Genomic DNA, 20,043 nt, shown 5'->3' with positions numbered 1-20,043 from the left:
TTTGATCACTGGAAGTAAATGGGCTGTTTGTATCAGTGAATATGGGAGCGATCCTAAGCGGTAATTCAGAAATCCCGCTTGATTCAAGAGGACCTACTCCCAAGAATATGTTCCTCAGACTGCAGCCGATAAGTACTTGAAGCTCTCTGTGCTAATAGTTTCTGCCTCTGGTATAATTTTGCTCCACTAATGCTCTATAGAGATGCTATTCTAAGGAGGTCACTTGAATGATGTTCATGGTTGTGAACTCTGAATCACATAGGCAGTCTACAAGCACGTTGATGATGCATTGCAAGAGAAACACTTGGAAGCAGGAGCACTCCCATATGCCAGCTCTGATGGAGCACAAGGAGGCAGGATGTAGGGCTGCCATCTCTGGAGATTTGGGGTGGAGCCTGAGAAGAGCAGAATTTGGGGAGGGACCTCAGAAAGCCATAAGAACTCCATTAGCAGCTAGGGGCCCATACAATTGTGCCTGAAATGACACAAAAAAGCAACTGGCTGTTCAAAGGGATTATGTTCTCCCCCAAGTGTCTCTGCTTGAGGTGCCCTGTTTTTGGTTTGGACAGAAAGAGGGAATGCAAGCCATTTCTACAGTTCTTAAAATGGCTTTATTCAAGCAAAGAAACAAGACCCTATCTCCTCCCAGGGTCTAACTAAACAGAACACTTGCGTATCCTCAGGCTGTAGGAAGCTGCAGACTTGGTTCTTGTCCAGCTGCTGTAGGATGGTTCAAAGTCTCTTGTGTCCTTGTAGCTCTGGAATCCTTGATCTTTGCTCTCACTGCAGATGAACTTGGCTTGTTCTCTTTTTCGTCCACCATATGACATATGGACTTCTCTTTAAGCTACCATAAAGTCAAGGATGTAGGTAAGGGGGGGTTTCTCAGGTTCACCCCCCCATTCATGTCCGAAGCTCCGCCCACCAGTTTGTGGGTTTTTAAAACATTTTTAATGTTTTTCGGTTTTTGGCCTGCAGGGGGCGCATTGTTTAGGCTAGCAGCACCAAACTTTCAGGGATTGTTTGGGGGACTCTATGTCCCTGCATAAGGTGATATGGACTTCTCTTCAAACTACCATAGGGTTATATGGACCTCTTCTTAGCCCACCATAAGGTTATATGGACTTCTCTTTACCCCACCATAAGATTATAGACGTTACGAACAGTGCGGAGATCTTCACCCTTAGCACCTCATTGACTAACTGAATAAATAACACAGAGGGTTTCTGGGTGGAGAAAAGAAAATTGCCTGCTGGGAAAAAGTCTTAAAGGGGCAAGGTCTAACTAAAACACCCTCCCAAGAAAGACTTAACAATAAGGCAAAACCAAACTGACTATGGGTGAACTAAACCTTAAAAAGGAAATAAACAAAAGCTCTGTGGGGGCATAACAGATTATAAAGACAATTTGAAAGGGACCATAATCTACAGTGGGTAAAAAGGAGACTGAGGAAAGATCTGGTGAAATCCTTTCTGGGCTTTTTTGTTCTTGTGGTAGTTCCAGTCTTGGAAGTTGAATTGATTGGGGTTTGGTTGATTGGGGTTTGATAGCAGCTGAATTGCTCCTGAACCAAAAATGAGGGGGGGGGGGGTGTTTCCCAGTTTTTCATGTCTCCTTAATGTCTACATGCTTCAAGATGTTTTTAAAGTACTTTATAACAAAAAGTGTTTTCTGAGTATAAATCCCAGTATACGTTTATGCCAATTCCCTTCTTTGTGAATGAGAAAAAGGAAAGTCCATTTTTAATAACCCTAGTGGAAAGCTCTTTGAAGCTTTCATCTGCCTTTGCCTAGTGGATGTTTTTTTTCCCTTTTCTAGGGATGTACTTGTTGCTATGATACTCTTATAGATGTAACATTTTCCACTTCTCTGCTGTGCTACGACAAGCATTGCTAGTGCCTGCAACAGATGTCTTTACTGACTCATATTTCAGTAATATTCAATGCATAGTACTATAAAGTCAGTTACAGTTGCTGAAATATAGTTTGCAAATGATGCATGAAAATGTTGAACGAGAAATATACCCTGGGGTGTACGCAACCCACGTTTCCTATTACAAAGTGTACATCTTTCAGTACCGTTGTGTGTCATTCCCTAACAGAGAATTATTAACAAGTGGGGTGACAATGGTCAATACTGATGTTATACTATTCAGTAAGTTATTTTCCAAGACACAGATTATCTTTTTCTACATGGTAATTTAACCTTAGCAAGCCTAAAACCTATGTGAGAAACTGTTCCTCTATCAGGTTTGCCTGGATAACATCACTCTCCAACTCTCCATGGTTTATATTTCAATACATAGAGCATACCACTTAACTTAGCAAGACACCATTTTTTAAAAAGCAGATATAAAATGGGCTTTTCGGATTTTCTTTTTTTCATGGATGTCAGATCTTATTTTCGTGCTGATTGGTTTCATCGTGTGTAAGGAGAAAAGTGGGGGTATAAATGAAGTTAATAAGCAAATAAGATGTTCAGTGAATTAGAAATTCCAGTCTTTAAAAAATACTCCTCACTGTACCATTTTGCCGTACTAGCATTTTGATAGCAGTTTTGAATCTCTGCAGAAAGGTACGATGCGCATCTTTTATTAATTACATTAACATAATACTGCTACTTTTTTTTGAGATACTGGTTTATTCTATTGTGTTTTTGGTTTTCTATTGTGCCGTTTTATCTTGCTAGTTCTGTTTGTTGTGTGTTGTGTATGTTAACAGGATCGGGTCCCGTGACTCTCTTGCAATCCTTTGGATTCTGTGACTCCCCTCAGCTATCTCTTCCAGCCACAAAGAAAGACTTCTTTCTGTGTTTTCTGACTTTTTGTTGAATGTATTTTTTTAATATGGTAAGTCTCAAAGGGCATAGTACTATGGAGAGGCAGAGTAGAAATATTCTCAGTAAATACATCATAAAACGTTGGATAGTTTATGTTTTCCTCTTTTATGTATACTGGTTCATTCCCCACCCCCACCCTCGTCAAACTACAAACCTTTAATTTTTGAAATAGCAGCTGGTTGCTATGGAAATAATTGTGATTTCAGAAACTTAGCGGTGCAGGAGATGGGGAGGGAGACATTGTTTACACAGGAGAGCGACACGTTTCGGATTCGAGAAGGTAGGAAAATAGTCTGAACATGTTCCATTTCAAGATCCCAAGGGATCTCTCCTACCACATTTCTCCCTCACTTTCTCTCTCTCTCTCTGCTGCTTCTTTTCTTTCCTGCCCTTTTTAATGACTGTAGCAACTCCTGCAGTAGACACAAGAGCAACCTGACGTGTCTCACCACTTCAGTTGTTCAGACAAAGTGATGCGGCTTCTCCCATCGCTGCCTCCAGTATAAACATGCGATTCTTTGTCTTGCTGTCTGCATTAGCATTTCTGCCTTGCTTCTGTGCTGCACAATTATTTTACTTGGGGAATGTGATGCCAAGAGACATCAGCTGGGTTATAATTAGCTCTACGCTGGCAGCTCCCAAAAGCTACAGACAAGTGGCACTCTGGAGGGTGTAAAATGCATTTATTCTTGTATTTTTTTTAAAAAAAACATGGAAAACGTAGCCACTTCTGTGTAATTAGCTGTCGGTGAGTCTTAATTTTAAAACATTATTTGCTTTATTTATACTTTGCCTTTCTTCGGGGTGGGGGTGGGAAATTCAAAGTGGCTTGCATAGTTCTCCTGTCCTACTTATATTCTCACAACAACCTTGTGAGGTAGGTTTGGCTGAAATGGTCCAAGGTCCCACAGCAAGCTTTCATGACAAAGTGGCGATTCGAACCTGCGTTTCCCACATAGTAGTCCAGCGTTTTAGGTACTGCATCAAACTGTCTGTCATGAGGAAGGGGGTATTCCTATTGACAAACATGAGTGTGGGAGAAACCTATTTGTGGCATAGAAAGCTGTGGATTCAGAGCGGCAAAAATGGTTCTATATCATAATTACCACTGACCACAATGGACATTTGATGGAAAGAAAATACTAACAATGGTCTTTAATAATTATTCCAGGGTTTATAATGTCTGCTTAATAGATGTATTGATTTCTTAATTAAGAACAGTTAGCAAGGTTTTCTGACCTACAGTGTCCTTATTAAGCAATGCAATTTAATTTAAATAAAGCTGCACCATTCTGAATTTCATGTACAAAGAGAAACACGCACAGACTCAGTGACTAAAAGCCCCACCCAACGAGGGAGGGCTGAATCTGCTCATGGGAGCCGTGTGGTGGTCATGCTGGAAGATTTGCCCTCTCTGGGGCATTTAACCCAGTGGAGGGGAAACGGCCACCATGCTGCTGCCACACTCCCCTGGCGCTGGGGTGTGGGGTGCACCAGCATCCCACCGTCCCTGCCACCACTGGTACAACGGGGGCCATCTGGGAGCTTAGCCAGGGAATAGCTGACATTAGTTGGCTTCCTCTCAGCCATTCACTGGTTTACACCACTGGCAGGGACTTTGGACTGTTCATACAGCCCCATAGAGGCTTCTTGGCAGCTGGGAACCTGTTTTGTTTTGCAAGCCTCCCTGTGCCGCCAGGATGCCTCTCTCGGAATGGCAGGGTGGAGGTTTTGTACCGCCTGCCTCGCCATTTGGATGACACTGCCTTCCTATACATTCATCTTACATGTAAAACAGAGGCTACTCCCAACTGGTACTGAACTTTACCAGCTTATGGGCAAATGGGGAAAAAGGAGCCCAAGCAAGATCTTAGTTTTCGCCCCTCCCATGCCCCCCCCCATGCCCCACTTACCTCCGGGGCGGCGCACTGCCTTCCCTCCTCCTGGTCTTGTCCCTCCGCAGCCCAGGGACCAGCTGGGGAGATTTTGGGGGCAGGGCAGCAGCCCAGTCAACCCCAGACTGGGGGAAAGCCACTGGCCCCATCCCTAGGACCAGCTGGAGAGCTTTGGGGGTGTTGCTGCAGCCCAGCCAGCCCCCAAACTGGAGGACAGCCCCTGGCCCAGTCCCTCCCTGGGACTGGCTGGGGAGCTTTTGGGGCAGGGCTGCAGCCCAGCCCAGCTGGACCCTGGACCCTGGCTAAGTCTCTGGCAGGGCGAGTTGGGAAAGGAGGAAGGGTGTGGCATGATGTCAGCTGGCCTGGTGGGCCGTGGGCATGCTCTTCGGAGAGACGGAGAGCACGCCCACAGCCCACCAGGCCTTCCTTGGGCGTGGCTTGGTCTAGACACAACGTGTGCATGCCACCTGGAGAGGCCCGGCCCAGCCGCACCCCTCCTCTTTCCCAGAAGTGTGGGGGGTGATTTTTCCACCTCCCATGTGACTCCCATGGGGGCTTCCGGGGCGTTTGTCCCCAGATGTCCCCGTGGCAGATACGCCACTGCTTATGGGTGTGGGAGTTTTAGTTGGAAGAGAGCATCTGGCCTTCACAACTATGCTCTGATCAAGATTCTTCTGAAACACTGCTAAATTTGCATCCTGTCTCTTGGGAAAGTGAAGCTGGCTTAGAGTTGGAAAAATGTGGCTGCTGCTTGCTTGCTAGAAAAGTTGTCTAAAATATTAAAACTATGGGTAAGCTATATAACAGCACGGTGATCAAATGGTGAAGCTGTCTGTGTTCACGGGCATTAACATCTCGGCTGACAGTGAATTTCACAGTTTAGTTACTCATTGAGAAAATGAATGTTCCCTTTTGTTTGTCTTGAGCTTGTTCCCAAACATCAGCATTGGGTGCCACCAGGTTCTAGTGGGAGAGGGGGGAAAAGTTCTTTCCTTCAATATTATCCACCTACACCATTCTGATTCAGTGCTGTGGTCAACCAGTGAATCCTCTACCTTCCAGGGGCGAGACCACAGTTCAGTGATGGAGAACAAGCTTTGTGTGCATAAGATCCCAGATTCCGATGTTCAAGGGCACAGGAAAGAGAGGTCTTAAAAGCTCTGCCTGAGTCTATGGCCCCTTCCGCACATGCAAAATAATGCGTTTTCAAACCACTTTCACAACTGTTTGCAAGTGGATTTTGCTATTCCGCACAGCTTCAAAGAGCACTGAAAGCAGTTTGAAAGTGCATTATTCTGCATGTGCGGAATGAGCCTGTGGGAATAGGATTGACCAACTCTGGCTTAGGGAATTCCTGGAGATTTGGAAGCAGTGCTTGGGGAGAGTGGAATTTGGGGAAGGAAGGGAGTTCATCAGGGATATAATTCTAGAGTCCACCCTCTGAAGTTTCCATTTCCTCCTGGGTAATTTATCTCTGCTGTCTGGAGATCAATATTCATTCCAGGAGATCTCAAGGTGTGGAGTTTCGCCTTGAAGTTGGCAACTCTACCCAGACAGCTGCTGTCATTAAGAAGAGATCATGCTGGGCTACATGGATCAACACTTTGAGTAAGGCGTGACATCTTTTGTTCATCTCAGAAAGCACCTAGTAAAGAAGGTTCTGGGAATGCGCAACTGTATTCAGTTAAACCCTTTGTTCAGCTATTTATTGTTTATTTAGAACATTGACATGCTGCCTTGCTATACTCTGTCTCAGATAAAGATGTTAGTATGGTCAGTTGAGGTGCAGTGGTTGAGAAAATTGTGTGCTTCCACATTAGAATATAGTTCCCAATGAATATGAGAATTATCATTCATTTTTACACTTCGCCTTTGTCAAAACAGCTATTTTGTGCCTTACAGAACATGATACTGTGATACAAGAGCATTTATAGTTCATTGAATGACTATCACCAAACTTTCAAATGGATGGGGAAAGCAGGGCTAGGTAGGCATTAGGACCCAGGCAGAGCATTCTACAACAAAGAAGGTCCAACATGTTGAGTTCTGTGGCGGAGGAATATACGATCTGCTAACACCTTTTTTGTGAGACAGCGTACAGCTTGAGATGGCTCATGAGTCAAACTTTATGATAAAGTCATAAAACAGCAACATGAAAACATTAAAACCACAGCATGAAAAAGCCATTAAAACCACAGCATAAAAAAGCCAGGGTATAAAAGCAACAAATGACAACATTCAGCAGCTTAAAATGATAGTCATAAACTAAACAACTCACATTATGTAATAGGCTGACACTCTTCATAGTCATCTGTTCTAGAGGCTGATTCTGCCTATTCAAAGCATAAAATGCATTTCTGCAAGACTTGATTGTGACCAGATCATACACGCCAGCGAATGGGGTAAATAACCACCAGATCTAGTGCTTAATTTGATCTGTGACCCATTAGTGTTAGATCTCACATAATATCAGATAATTACATATCAGATAACCCATAATATCCATGCATTGATCTGAATTATTTCTCTCTGCATAACGCAGCTGCCAATAACAATATCACTAAGGATAAGAAGGGTATGTTTCCCCCATAAGGCAAGACTAGGGCCCCCTTTCAATCCACTTTCACAATTGTTTGCAAGTGGATTTTGCTATTCTGCACAGTAAAATCCAGCTACAAAGTGCATTGAAAGTGGATTGAAAGTGCATTCTGCATGTGCGGAAGGGGTCCATATGTTCGAAGAAGTGACAGCAGTGGCGAAGCCACCAGGGGATGGGGGGTGTGCGCAACGCACCGAGCGCACCATTTCTAGTCATGTGGAGGGCGGAAAAATCCCCCTCCCCATGCCACCCCCCATGGCGCACCACCCCACTTACTTTTAGGAATGGAGCAGGCCGGAAGCCTGCCTGCCTTGCCTGGGCCTGGTGGGAACTACACCAGGCCCAGCAACGCAGGCAGGCTTCCGGCCTTCTTCTCCAGCCTGCTCCTTTCCTAAAAGTAAGTGGGGTGGGGTGCCGTGGGAGGGCGCTGCAGGTGGGGGGGGTGCCATGGGGGGTGGCGCAAAAGCCAGAGTGTGCACCAGGCGCACTCTGGTCTAGCTACGCCTTTGAGTGACAGCCAGTATATGCACACATGCTTTATGCTTTGATTTTTGGAACTCCAGCTATGTCTAAAGTGGAATGGGGAGATGTTCAAATCTGCATTGTTCATACAACCACCAACTGGGTTCTAGTTTTTCATGTGGCAGCTGTTAATTTATGCAGTATATATGGCATTTGGTTGCCAACTTATAATTTGACCTCTGGGGGCAGTCAGGGCCTGGAAAGAATAACCTGATAGTTCAAAAATAGACAGAATGCCCTGGAACAAGATGGAGCCTTGAAAGACTATGGGGGTCTCATAGAATCTGAAGGAAGGAGTCTGGAGGGTGGAAGATGAGTATGAACAGAATGTGGAGTTTACTGACTTTTCAAATTGAAGTGCTGATATATTTGGCCATTTATTAATCACATTAGCTTCCCTCCTCTGCGGATCTCACGGGGCATGCATTGGTGAGAGAATTCTCCCATTTTTGCCTCACAGCAACATGAGTGGCAAAATCAGTAAAATACTATCTGGTGGGTAACCTTTAGTGCAACATGAATGTGATCCTTTTAGCTGCGGAATATAATTCCAGGTAAGAATGCGTAGGAGCAATAGCTTTAGTACCTGAAATAAGCCAGGGTACAGTACTCTGAAGAAGCACACTTTTTTCAAACAAAAGATCTATGACAGATAGTCCTTTGTTAGCTCTTCATTCATTGCAGAAAACCTTCACAATGAGAAGCGGTTAGTAATTTGTAATGCAACAAAGTAGCTGCCCCCTTTAATGAATAGGCTGCGTAGCTGTGAAGGATCCTCCTACAATTTTTTCAGGTAGATTTAGCAGGAAGAGATGACAGTTTCTCTGGACTGTGTGTCAGTTAATTAACATCTTTTCCCCTAAAGAAAAGGGCAATTGAGGCAGGACCGTGGCTCGGTGGTAGAGCATGTGTTTGGGGTAGAGCATTTCAAGGCGAAGGGTGATGACTTGGTGGTAGAGCCTCTGCTTGACATACAAAAGGAGCCAGGTTCAATCTGAGGGATCTCTAATTAAAAGGACCAGGCAGTAGGTGATGTAAAAACCCTCTGCTTAATATGCTGTAGACCCACTGCCAATCTGAGTAGACAATATCAAGCTTGATAGACAGCAGTCTGGTTCAGTATAAGGATGCTTTATATTTTCATGAATGAAGGCCCCAGGTCCAATCCTGATTTTTTTGTTTTCACCATCAAGTCACAATGGACTTATGGTCACCCTGCAGGGTTTTAAAGGAAAGAGACATTTATAGGTGGTTGTCTATTGTCTACCCCCCACCCCCTGTTACTCCTTGAAGGCCTCCCCTCAAAATACTTGCCAGGGTCGGGGCTGAGCTTAGGTGACTGGGCAAAGGTCACCCAGCAAGTTTCCATGGCAGAGTGGAGATTTGAAGCTGTTTCCCAGATCCTAGTCAAACATCTTCACCACTACACCACACTGGTTCTCTATCCTGATAGCTCAGTCAAAGATTTTCTGGTAGCAGGTTCTTTGCCTGGGACTGTGAAACTCCATGCCAGTCAGCATGGACAATAGAGCTGAATGGGCCAGTGATCTACGGCAGCTTCACATGCTTAATTTTGGAGACCGTTTTTCTTGGAATATTTGGCAAAGCAAATTTGATGTGCAGTTTGCACCTTCACGGTTCTCCTTGAAGTGGCAATTAAGAATACCACTCTGCTTCCATGTGGGTGTGTGGAAATTTGCCCCGGCAGCCCCAAGTGGCATTGGAGCAAGTAGGAACAGCTTCCATGCATCCTATCCTCATGCCTCTTGCTGCAGTGGCTACACCCCACCTGTCCTCCACATAGTGTGTCATAGGCTCATTCCGCATAGTCAGAATAATGCACTTTCAAACTGCTTTCAGTGCTCTTTGAAGCTGTGCGGAATGGCAAAATCCACTTGCAAACAGTTGTGAAAGTGGTTTAAAATGCATTATTTTGCATATGCGGGAGGGGCCTCGGATGTGATGGAGATTGTGCTGGGCTTCCACAGCCCCGCTTTCCCAGCTGAACCACACTATAAAATTGGCTCAGCTAGGAAAAGAGATGAAGTTCAGTAAAGGGCCAAAAGGCTGGAGGAAGGACAGAGCTTAGGTCCACCCACTTCTGATGGGAGTTTCAGGTCAAGGGTCCACATGGCCTGCAGCCACCACACAATTCCTCTTTCGAATTAGTTTAAAAGGGGAAACCCCTGAGAGGCCCGTGACATTGTGTGGATGCTCCAGTAGGCTTCCCGTTTCAAATAGAGGGTGGACACAACACATTCTATAGAATATCCAAAGAAGACTTTATTTCTTTGAAGGTGGATTACCACATTCCTCAAGGAAACTCAAGGCAAAATATAGAACATAGGACTGGGTCAGGCATTTATATATGCTGCATACAAGTGTGATAGATGAGCAGCCACATTCTTTTCACCTGCACCAGGCAGCTAATGATATGTGTGTTCTACATGGGTATCCAACTACACGGATGTCAGATTCATGCTGTGTTTTCCTTTCCCAAAAGGGAAAGAGAGATTGCACAGAGTGGGGTCCCAGAGGCATATCTGCGGTAAAATGTGCTTGGACAAGGAGTGAAATTGCATTCCTCCCTTCCCCATAGAGTGCTGGCTGGCACACCTTCACTCCACCCCCATGGCAGCTAATGGGAGAGGTGAGGCCAGGAGGGTGTGTGGGTGGGAGCAGCTATCTCCCTGACCCACCTGTGGAGGACACCTGGGTTGGTGATTGGCTCTGGCCATGAAGAGGGCATCCAGAGCCAGCATGCCCACTGCATCCCACAGCCTGCTGGGGGCAGCCATACAGTGCTGAGCCAGGTTGGCCAGATAGAGCTGAGTCAACTGGGGGTTAAGTTCTGCCCCATGAGTCTGCAGAGAAGTCTACCTCACAGAGTTGGTGTGACACTGGAGGAAGAGAGAATCCTATAGGTTGCCCTAAACTCTTTGGAGGAAAAGCTCAATAATAGCTTGTTTGCATTCAGACTGGAGCCCAACACGAGGACCTTCCTGGCCTGCAGCGGGGAGCAGGGGAGGTTGCCAAAATGTGTCCCCCACGTGACCCATGTGAATGGTGCCTGGGTGAAATGCCTCCCCTCCCCCCCCAAGATACACCATTTTGGGGTCCTGCCTGATCAGGTATCAGAATAGAAATTTTATATCTTGTGTCTGTACATTTGTTGTGAAGGGCAGGGATACATACTAACTCTTACACCACATGAGAACTGTTGTTACTTGGATAAACCAGATCAGAGAATTGGTCAGATCTGTCCCAACTTAGGTTTTTTTGAGGGAGGAGGGGGGCTGTCTGCATTCAAAGGATCTAAGCATCCAAAGTGTAGCTTGTAATTCTTATCAGACTGTTTTTAAGTGCCAGTATCAGAGCGGAGGCAGAAGCCGAATGTGTTTATTAAAAAAAACAGAAATCCAGAACCCTCCAGCAATGACTCTGGATATCTTGATGGCGTGGTCAGCGGTCAAGTGTTTTCATGCTTCATTTCGCCTGTTCCTCTGACAGGTACATGTGACAATGCTGCAGCTATGAATGGAATTTTAATGAGGAAGTTGGAAGAAGCTGGCGGCTCCTCAATCTTCTCTGTGCGGGAATTGGATGATGAAGATTCTAGCGGCAAAAGTGCTGACAGCGGGGATAGCGTCCGTCTGTCCACTTCAAATCATGTTATCTGTAAGTGCCAAAGCCAGATGCGAGGCTGAGCAGAATCCAAGCTCTTTTAAAATGAACTAGTACTTGGAGCATATTTTAACCTCTTCATTGCTTATAGAAAACCTATATAATATAGGCATCCAAAATTTTAAAGTACATATTTACTGCAAAAGTGAGGAAACTGAGATTTGATGAAAGACCAAAAAAATTACAAGTTCAACTGAACTACCCTAAAGCAAATTACCTATATTTATTTTTTTTATTTATTAAAACATTTATATTATGCCTTTCCTCTTGGTTCAAGAACAGCAATAAAACAGTGATTTGTTTAAAGGCAGTTAGCTACTTTAAACATTTTTTAATGTTAAATGCCTTCCTTTTCAACAATTATTTTTTTTCATTATTTAATTAATATGAACGCTTCGGTAAGCAAATGCGGGTAATACCTTAATTTTTAATAATATGTAACAAAGATTACAATTTCTCTCATTTAAACAGCTCAGTGGATTTTTCCTGATGGGCAAATTATCTTAAATACAAATTATCTTAAAAACAAATCCATCAACTCTTAATATCTTTTCTCAGGGGATATAACATTTCAATTGAAAGTATACAGTGTCTGATTAATCAATCAGTCAACTGCCTATTCACAGATGTCTGCCTTCAGCACTGCTTTCTCCAGATTTTGTACAGATATTGCAAAAATGTACAGATAGCAATTAATACACCTGTATTATTAAAATTGGTTGAATTTTAAAAATACTTTTCATCGGTTTCATCAGTGAGTGCCGCCAGATAATCATCCATTCTGTTGCCGTCGTAACTCCCAAGATGTTTAGAGCCACGAGAAAATTATTTAGAGGTCTGATGGGTAGAAAAATACTTCACCACCAATTGTTCTTTTCCCTTCATGCAGCATATCAAAGTATTGCCCTTCTCAGAGGCAGACCACAGGGAGAAAAGGCCACGTAGCCCTACTGTGTGGCCTTTAAGGGATATTTGGTCATTGGAGTTCCAGCGAATGGTTTACACCTGCTGCTAATTTCAGTGGTTTAGAGAGCGGACTTTTGCCAGCAAAGGTTACAGACTAACCTAGATTTTTTTCCCATTAATAGGCAGCTCAATTCCAATGGGGCGGGGAGAAGAGTGGTGGCCACAGACAGCACCACAAGTGCCACTTTCAAAGGTGAAATTGGAGGCATGGCCACCAGAGAAGTGGGAGAAAACACTCACCTCTCCTTAGGTAGCCCATTCTGCCAAATGACTTGCGCCATTTTGCATGCGTAAGTCTGCGCCGCTGAGAGGGGATGTTCTGGGGCTTAAACTGCATTGGGAGCCTTGGGAATGCCCACAGAGCACCTTCATCTTCACACTGGCACAGGGATTTGCAGCGGCGACCATCTTCCTCAAAACTCAGCTTCAGGATTTGGGCCCTGCGGTGGCGAGTCCCTCAGTGGCGGCTTGGCACTGATGGCACAGACTGTGGTGCAACCCTTCCACCGTGTCCAATGCAGCTTCAACCCCTCCCCCTTTGGATTGCACTCTTAGTAACTTCTTAATAACTGCAATAACTTAGGCCAGTGTATGTACCAGCAAAGGGGATCTGCCAGATCAGGCAGCCTCTAATTAAATTGTTTATTCTTAGCAGATTTCATTTGAATTTGGGTTAGGTTTGCCAGCTCTGAGTGGGAGGGGGAGTTTGGGCAGGAGAGAATGCTAAGTAGGAATGTAATCATAATGAAGGGATGCCATGTCGAAGAGGGAGCAAGCTTTTTTTCTGCTGCCTCAGAGACTAGGACATGGAGTAATGGATTCAAGGTGCAGGAAAAGAGATTCCACCTAAACTTGAGGAAGAACTTTCTGACTGTCAGGGCTATTCGACAGTGGAATTCACTTCCTCAGAGAGTGGTGGAGTCTCCTTCTTTGGAGGTTTTTAAACACAGGCTAGATGAACATACGTCAAGAGTGCTTTGATGGTGCGTTACTGCATGGCAGGGGGTTGGATTTGATGGCCTTTGGGGTCTCTTCCAACTCTATGATTCTATATAGTCTATGATCTGATGCTGTCTCTTTCTCCAGGGGATCTCTGTAGCCAGGAGATCAGTTGTAATTCTGAGGTCCTTTCTGTACATGCAGAATAATGCACTTTCAATGCACTTTCACAATAGTTTGCAAGTGGATTTTGCTATTTCTCATCCAGCTGCAAAGTCCATTGAAAATGGATTGAAAGTGCATTATTCTGCATGTGCAGAAGAGGCCTAAGTAAACCCCTGGCCCCACATGGAGATGGCAATCCTCGATGGTGCATCATGCCAGAAATGCTTAGGCTGAAATGATTGAGATGAGCTTGGAAACTGACAAGATACAATTAGCTCTTTAAAGCTCGCCATAGAGTCTACAATGTGTTCATTGGTTAATTTTCATTTTGATGTAAGCAATGAAATACATGAGGGTGATTACTTTCAATGCCACAAATGAAACTGATAGATTTTTTAAAACTTTGTCGAGGATTGTCAATGTGGCACATTAAAATATGTTTAGAATCATAGAGTTGGAAGAGACCCGAAGGGCCGTCAAATTCAACCCCTTGCAATGCAGGAACACACAATTAGATGTAGAAGTACATTCATTTCATCCAGTGAATTCACTCTGATAATGATCTTCTAATAGTCATTCAGGCCATTGTAACCAGCAAGATGACTATTTGGAATAAGTTATACTTTGGGCTGTATAGATTGCATAGACTGCATAGACTGTATAGAAAAGACTGTATAAAAACTTCGACTGGTAAAAAAAATTCTTCACCATTTAAAAATAGCTTATAATTTTATGTTGCTTGTACCTTAAAATTCAGCATGCCAAATTCAAGGAACTTTGAGTCTTCAGTTGGTGTATTGATGATAGATACTCAGTAAAAGCTTTCATTGGTTTTCGAAGCTGCTATTAACAACACGGACATATTAAAGCATCTCATATGGGGAAAAATTAGGAAACAATACAGCATTGCAAACAGTTAGGCATGTTCACTGTAACAGCTACTGATATTTTGCGTTTAATACCACAATGCGTTTAGATCTCAGAAACGACTTGGCTTTCCACTTAAATTCACCCAAGCATTTCCAACACAAAACCCCAGGCTAGTGAATGATTTCCCAGAAGATCTTCCCCATTATGCCATTGCTATGCCATGACTGGCTCTCCACTTTTTGCAGTTTCCATGACAACCATGATCTTTGATCTGCAAAGAATAATAATGCATCACTAAGAGGTATAAAACATTTTTGGAACATAAAGTGTAGTTCCCTCAAAGGAATAGATTGCAGACAGCAGGGCACTTATCATTAATCAGTACTATAATTGCAAGAACGCTGCATAACTATGAATTCCTGTTGATGGCAGACAGCAAACCACATCGACTAATTTCCTAGGCTCCATGGAAGAATTTGAAAACGTGGGAAGGTTTGTTCCAAAGGCAGCCTGTTAGCTGGCATTAGGGTACTGCTGCTACTACTACTTCTGTTATTAAGTAGCATAGTTTCTACTGCAAATCTAAAGAGAACTTGAGAGTGCTTTTAAAAGCAAATGGGGAAAATACTGACAAGGTACAGAAGAAGCAGGTGAGGATTTGTGAGTGTATTGGGGGTTACTGTAATATGCCAAGGTTTGCTGACTTGCCACTTCTGTCTATCAGGGCAGCTTGGAGATGAGTTATAATGGCCGCCCTTACATAGAATAGTGATTGATAATTCTCTGCCAGTTCAGGAGTCTAGTGCAAAAGTACTGAAAAGTTCTAGAATTTGCTGTATTTCCAGGTCCAGGTGCATTAGCAAGAGTGTACTGCATCTTGGAGATCTTGAAGGTTTCATACCTCTTCCATAATGACTCAGGATCTCCATGCCCCTTAGAGGATTAAGTAAGGCAAATGTGGGAAGCACAGAGAGATTTCTCATTACTGGGAGATGCAAGTCCATTGTGATGGGCTTGATGTCTTCCAGCAGAAGTGCCTACACTGAATCCTGAAGATCCAATATTATGACCACATCACAAACAAAGAGGTGCTCTGAAGGAGCGGCATGTGCAAACGCCATTCAAATCTCCTTACAATCATGGCACACAAAGGACTTTGACGGGCTGGCCACGTCCTTTGCATAAAGAATGGTTGGATTCCAAAGACAGCAATGAGGTGGATACCTTCTGATGCCAAACAACAATAAGGATGCCCCTGAAACACCTGGAGGAGAACATTCAAGCAAGACATGAAGGCACTGAATATGGGAAGAGGCTGAAACACTCGCCCCAGACTGGAAATGCAGAAGAGCTCTTGTTGCCCAATATACTACTTAGCATAATGATGATGATGATGATGATGATGATGATGATGATGATGGGAGAGGCAAGACAAGCTCAATCTTAGGACTTAGGACACTTTTCACACATGCCGAATAATGTACTTTAAGACACTTTCAATGTGCTTTGCAGCTGGATTTTATTGAGTAAACTGGCAAAATCCACTTGGAAATAACAATTAAAGTACATTGAAAGTGGACTGAAAGTACATTATTCAGTATGTGTGAAAGCGCAGCTGGTTGACATTTTAGCAGTTTTTGGAAAACCCAGAATGAAAGAAATATCGTGGGACAACCCATTTTAGGATTGGAAACCATGCAAACTTCTTGGCCAAACCAGGATATTTCCTTTGCTAATCTGAGATATTTAGACCATGCGGAATTGACCTCCCTCTCTTTTAAATTAGTTATTGGATTTTCAGGAGTTTTTAACCTTTTTGGGTTTTTTTACCTTTTTTTAAAGAAAGAATTAAAACTGCTATCTGTGCTCACATATCTTAGTTTTTGCCATATGAGAGTAAGAAAAAACTGAAAATTAGAACTACTATTGCAGTAAACAAACGAAAGTATATCATTTCATTAGAAGTAGTCTCACAGGCAAAGTGATATATTTGGATATCTAGTTAAATTTCACAATCCTGAAAAATCTGAACTTTTCACTTGTATATTATTATCACCATACACATTATAGTATATTTATTGTGGTCAAAGATGGTCACATTTAAACAATGAACATCTAGATTTGACTCTACCATAGAAACAATAAACTTTCTGGGGTATAAGCTTTCAAGAGTCAATGCTCCCTTTGACAGATACTTCGAAAATGCTGACTCTCGTAAGCACACAATCTTGGCTTCTCTGACGTTCTACTGGATTTGAATCTAGCTCGGCAGACCAACATAGCTATCCCCTGAAGTTCCTTTGAAAATCTTACATATATGTGCATACTGTATACACAGAAATTAACTAATGCTGTCGATTGTCTTACTCAAAAGTCCACATACTACAAACTTTGAGTAATACTCTGCCTTTTTAAAAGTCTCCAATGTTCTTCTCCCTACTACCCTCTCACTGTCTGAGGAGGGCATTCTGCCCATAGGATGAAACTGCATCAGAATATCCTAATCTGACAATGAGACTGTGGTCTGATGGGGCAGGGCAAGAACCATGCATTTGAAGAAGAAAGAAAGATTAAAATAAAGGAGTTGACTGATAGAGGCAAAGTGAGCTAAGTGGGATGAGCGAAAACAGAGATATTGTTACAGATCTGAAGCTAATGAATTCTGGATTATAGAGTTTCTATGTCTGCAAATTCCTTGCACATACCGCTCTCCCAACACAAAAAACCAAGCAATTCTGGAGTGGGTCTAAGGTAACTGAATCTGAGACAACATGCCTAGCTGCCCAAATTTCTAAGAAATTACCTTAAGCTTCTGGCAATTCATTACTTTCATTTTTGTCACAGAGCTGTTGCGGTATACCTGTTTTCATGTATTCTGAATTGTCTGAATAAACTGGCATGATATCTCCTACAGCTTGTTTGGATTCTTGCTCCCCCCCCCCCCACCCCGCTCTCATTGCATCATCACAGTCCATTGGATAATAGTGCAGGCTAAGCTGAAGTTAGTTTCTGCTTGCCTGTAAATTCTTCCTGTTGGGTTTTGTTAAGGAAGGGTATCCATGATATGGAGAAAGGATTTCCTCATTTAAGGTTTAATCATTTCGGAGTATTTGTGAATCTTTCATGTTGGTGGTTGAGGTATTAATGAAGGGAATGCCACTGTTCCCTTCCCCAGTTACTATTTCACTGGAATTCCTGCATTATTGAAAAAGAGAGCAATAGAGCATTATACTACTTGCAATCTCTGAACATCTAAATGCTTAGTAGCACATGATCTGTTGCCATAGCAGTTTAACCATGTTTTTATTTTCTAAAGAATCATTGTCTCTTACCCACACCTTCACATCAGCGTGCCAAAGACTGCGTTTTTAACAACGCAGTTTAGTCTCATAATAAAACATATGAACCAGACTTTTGAGATTTTATTTTTGAGGTCTTGGTAACAGTGGTGTTCTCTAGGTTGATTCATCATCCTAGACAACCACAACTGTGTTGGGACATGCTGAAGGGAAAACCTAAATTGATCTCTGAAGGCTGAAAAAAACGATACAAAATGGTATTAAGCATTACCTTTGCACAGAGCTTTTGATGGATTTGTCAGAATGTAAGAGCCGTCAAGTCTCTTGCATTCTTGTTCCTAGAGATCCTCCTCCTCCTCCTTGCCATCAGATGGCAAACTCTTTCCTCCACAATATATGGCAATACTGTAGAATACTTATTTCCCCCCTGGATTGTTCAGAAGTATTAACACCAATCACAGCTTTACTCAAAAATCCACATACTACAAATTTAATCAGAAAGCAAGGGGAATCAAATCCATTCTCTAATGTATCCAAGGATTTCCCGTTTTTCAGTCAGTCCCTCAAATGGAAGCATTCAGGTCTTGGTTTCTTTCCCCACAGTGTCACATGAGGGTTCTTGAAAGACATAGAATGTCACTGAATTATACAGGTGTTACCTTAACTTTGAATAAGAGGAAGTAATTGCTAGGTGGTTATAATCTTACTTCTCATTTTCTCCTGGTCACACAGAAGAGGTTTCCTTAGCAAACCTAAGTTTTAAAAGACAAATATGTACACATATATAGTCATACTATAGCAGAAGTTTAGAGGTAAATCATGCATTGAAAAACAGTATACACGTCTAGCTTGCAAGCTAATTCTTTAAGTGGTTGGGCTACATGGCAAACCTCGGATGCTTTGTTTACCAATGCCTGGAAAACCCACAACAATCACTCAGATGCTTTGTTTATCAATGCCTGAATATCAACAATGGAAGATGTAGTGAAGAGGAGGCTCAGCTGTTTTATACCGCCATGTTATTTAACTCTGCTTCAGCGGTGAGGACAGCTGAATGGGAATTGTTGCAAGGTCCCTGACCCTGCAGCTGGCTAGGCAGATACCATTCCATCTTTAGATGGTAGGAAGGTTATTGGGATGGCTACGGTTTGAATGCAGGAAGCACCGCCTCATGAATGAAAAAGAAACCACAGGGCTGTATAGCCTCTTATGAGGCAAAAGAGAAGGTTTGAATAAGTTTGCCCTTTGTTACAACAGAGAATTATCAATGTACATCAAATAAAGCTATCTAACAGTGAACCAACAACCTCAAAACACATTCAGGTGGGAAATTAAGAAATAGCCATTAACATCTTGTCAATTTCCTTTTTTTTTCCAGGCCCTGCTTAAGCAAAAGTAAAACAAATCCAAGTCTCTTGACCAAACATTTCGTGATAAAAACAAATCTCATATATTAACTTTTTAAAATTGCATCTACATTTAGGGAATGGCATCAACATTTCTTGTCATGTATGTACATAGGAATCCTTGAATCAAGCATATGACCTTCTTTGTGAAAGTGACAATTTTTCTCCAATTTGTTAAACTCGAAGCTCATTTACACACTTCAGTTTATGTGTGTTTATTTCAAATGTCTTTGTTTTCTTTTGCAAATTTAGCTGTTAAGATTGCCTTTATCAAGGAGGAGAACAGACAGGGGAAGGGGTGAAACTTTAACCTTTTCATCCTTCCAGTTTTCTCACTGGGAAAAAGCTAACCCTGAACTACTTTTACCAGCACTGGGGGGACAAATGGATATCTGTATGTTTTCCTTCCCTGGAAGTAAAAGCAGCTTGGTAAACTTTTGGCTCATGAGAAAGTGGCAGGGAAGGAAAGATTTTCTCTGTGCTATTCTTCTTCTTGACAGAGCAAGTCTTGGCTGCAAAATTTGCAAAAGAGCAAAAACTGTTTAAAATAACAAGGAAAGAATTGTAAAGTGTGGTTGGGCCTTAAGCCCTCCTTTTCCTAGGCCCTTTCTGCACGGGGCCAAAAACAGCGGCCCAGGGATGGAAAAACACCGGTCCCTGGGCAGCCGTTCGCACAGGCGCTGTCCTGTGTGGCCCCGAGCGGCGTGAAGGCGCCACTTTCCACCTCCCTTCCTAAGGGAGGTTTTTGGAAAGCGCCGCCTTTCCATCGGCTCGCACCTCGTCCTCCAGCGTCAGTCTGGAGGGCTGCTGAGACCTGCCCACGCTGCCCTCCGGCCTTTGGAGGTCGGAGGGCAGCATGG

The 20,043-nt window shown here is 43.1% G+C and overlaps 1 protein-coding gene across 3 annotated transcripts in view; it reads left to right on the top strand.

Annotated features, from left to right (window-relative positions):
* The window catches only part of CSRNP3 (cysteine and serine rich nuclear protein 3), a 130,412-nt gene that overhangs the window by 32,184 nt on the left and 78,185 nt on the right, over window positions 1–20,043 (top strand). For 2 of the 3 annotated variants that reach the window (XM_048483754.1, XM_048483752.1), the window contains exon 3: window positions 11,365–11,532. In XM_048483754.1, coding sequence (XP_048339711.1) covers window positions 11,388–11,532 — 145 coding nt within the window. In that variant the 5' untranslated portion in view covers window positions 11,365–11,387. Of the gene's footprint in view, window positions 1–3,065; window positions 3,119–11,364; window positions 11,533–20,043 lie in introns of those variants that run through there. The other variant, XM_048483755.1, reaches the window with a different exon arrangement.

Source organism: Sphaerodactylus townsendi, linkage group LG02 (genome assembly GCF_021028975.2).
Source record: "Sphaerodactylus townsendi isolate TG3544 linkage group LG02, MPM_Stown_v2.3, whole genome shotgun sequence".
Taxonomy (NCBI): domain Eukaryota; kingdom Metazoa; phylum Chordata; class Lepidosauria; order Squamata; family Sphaerodactylidae; genus Sphaerodactylus; species Sphaerodactylus townsendi.
The sequence above is the reverse complement of the archived record's forward strand: the minus strand, read 5'-3'. Positions and strand labels throughout refer to the sequence as shown.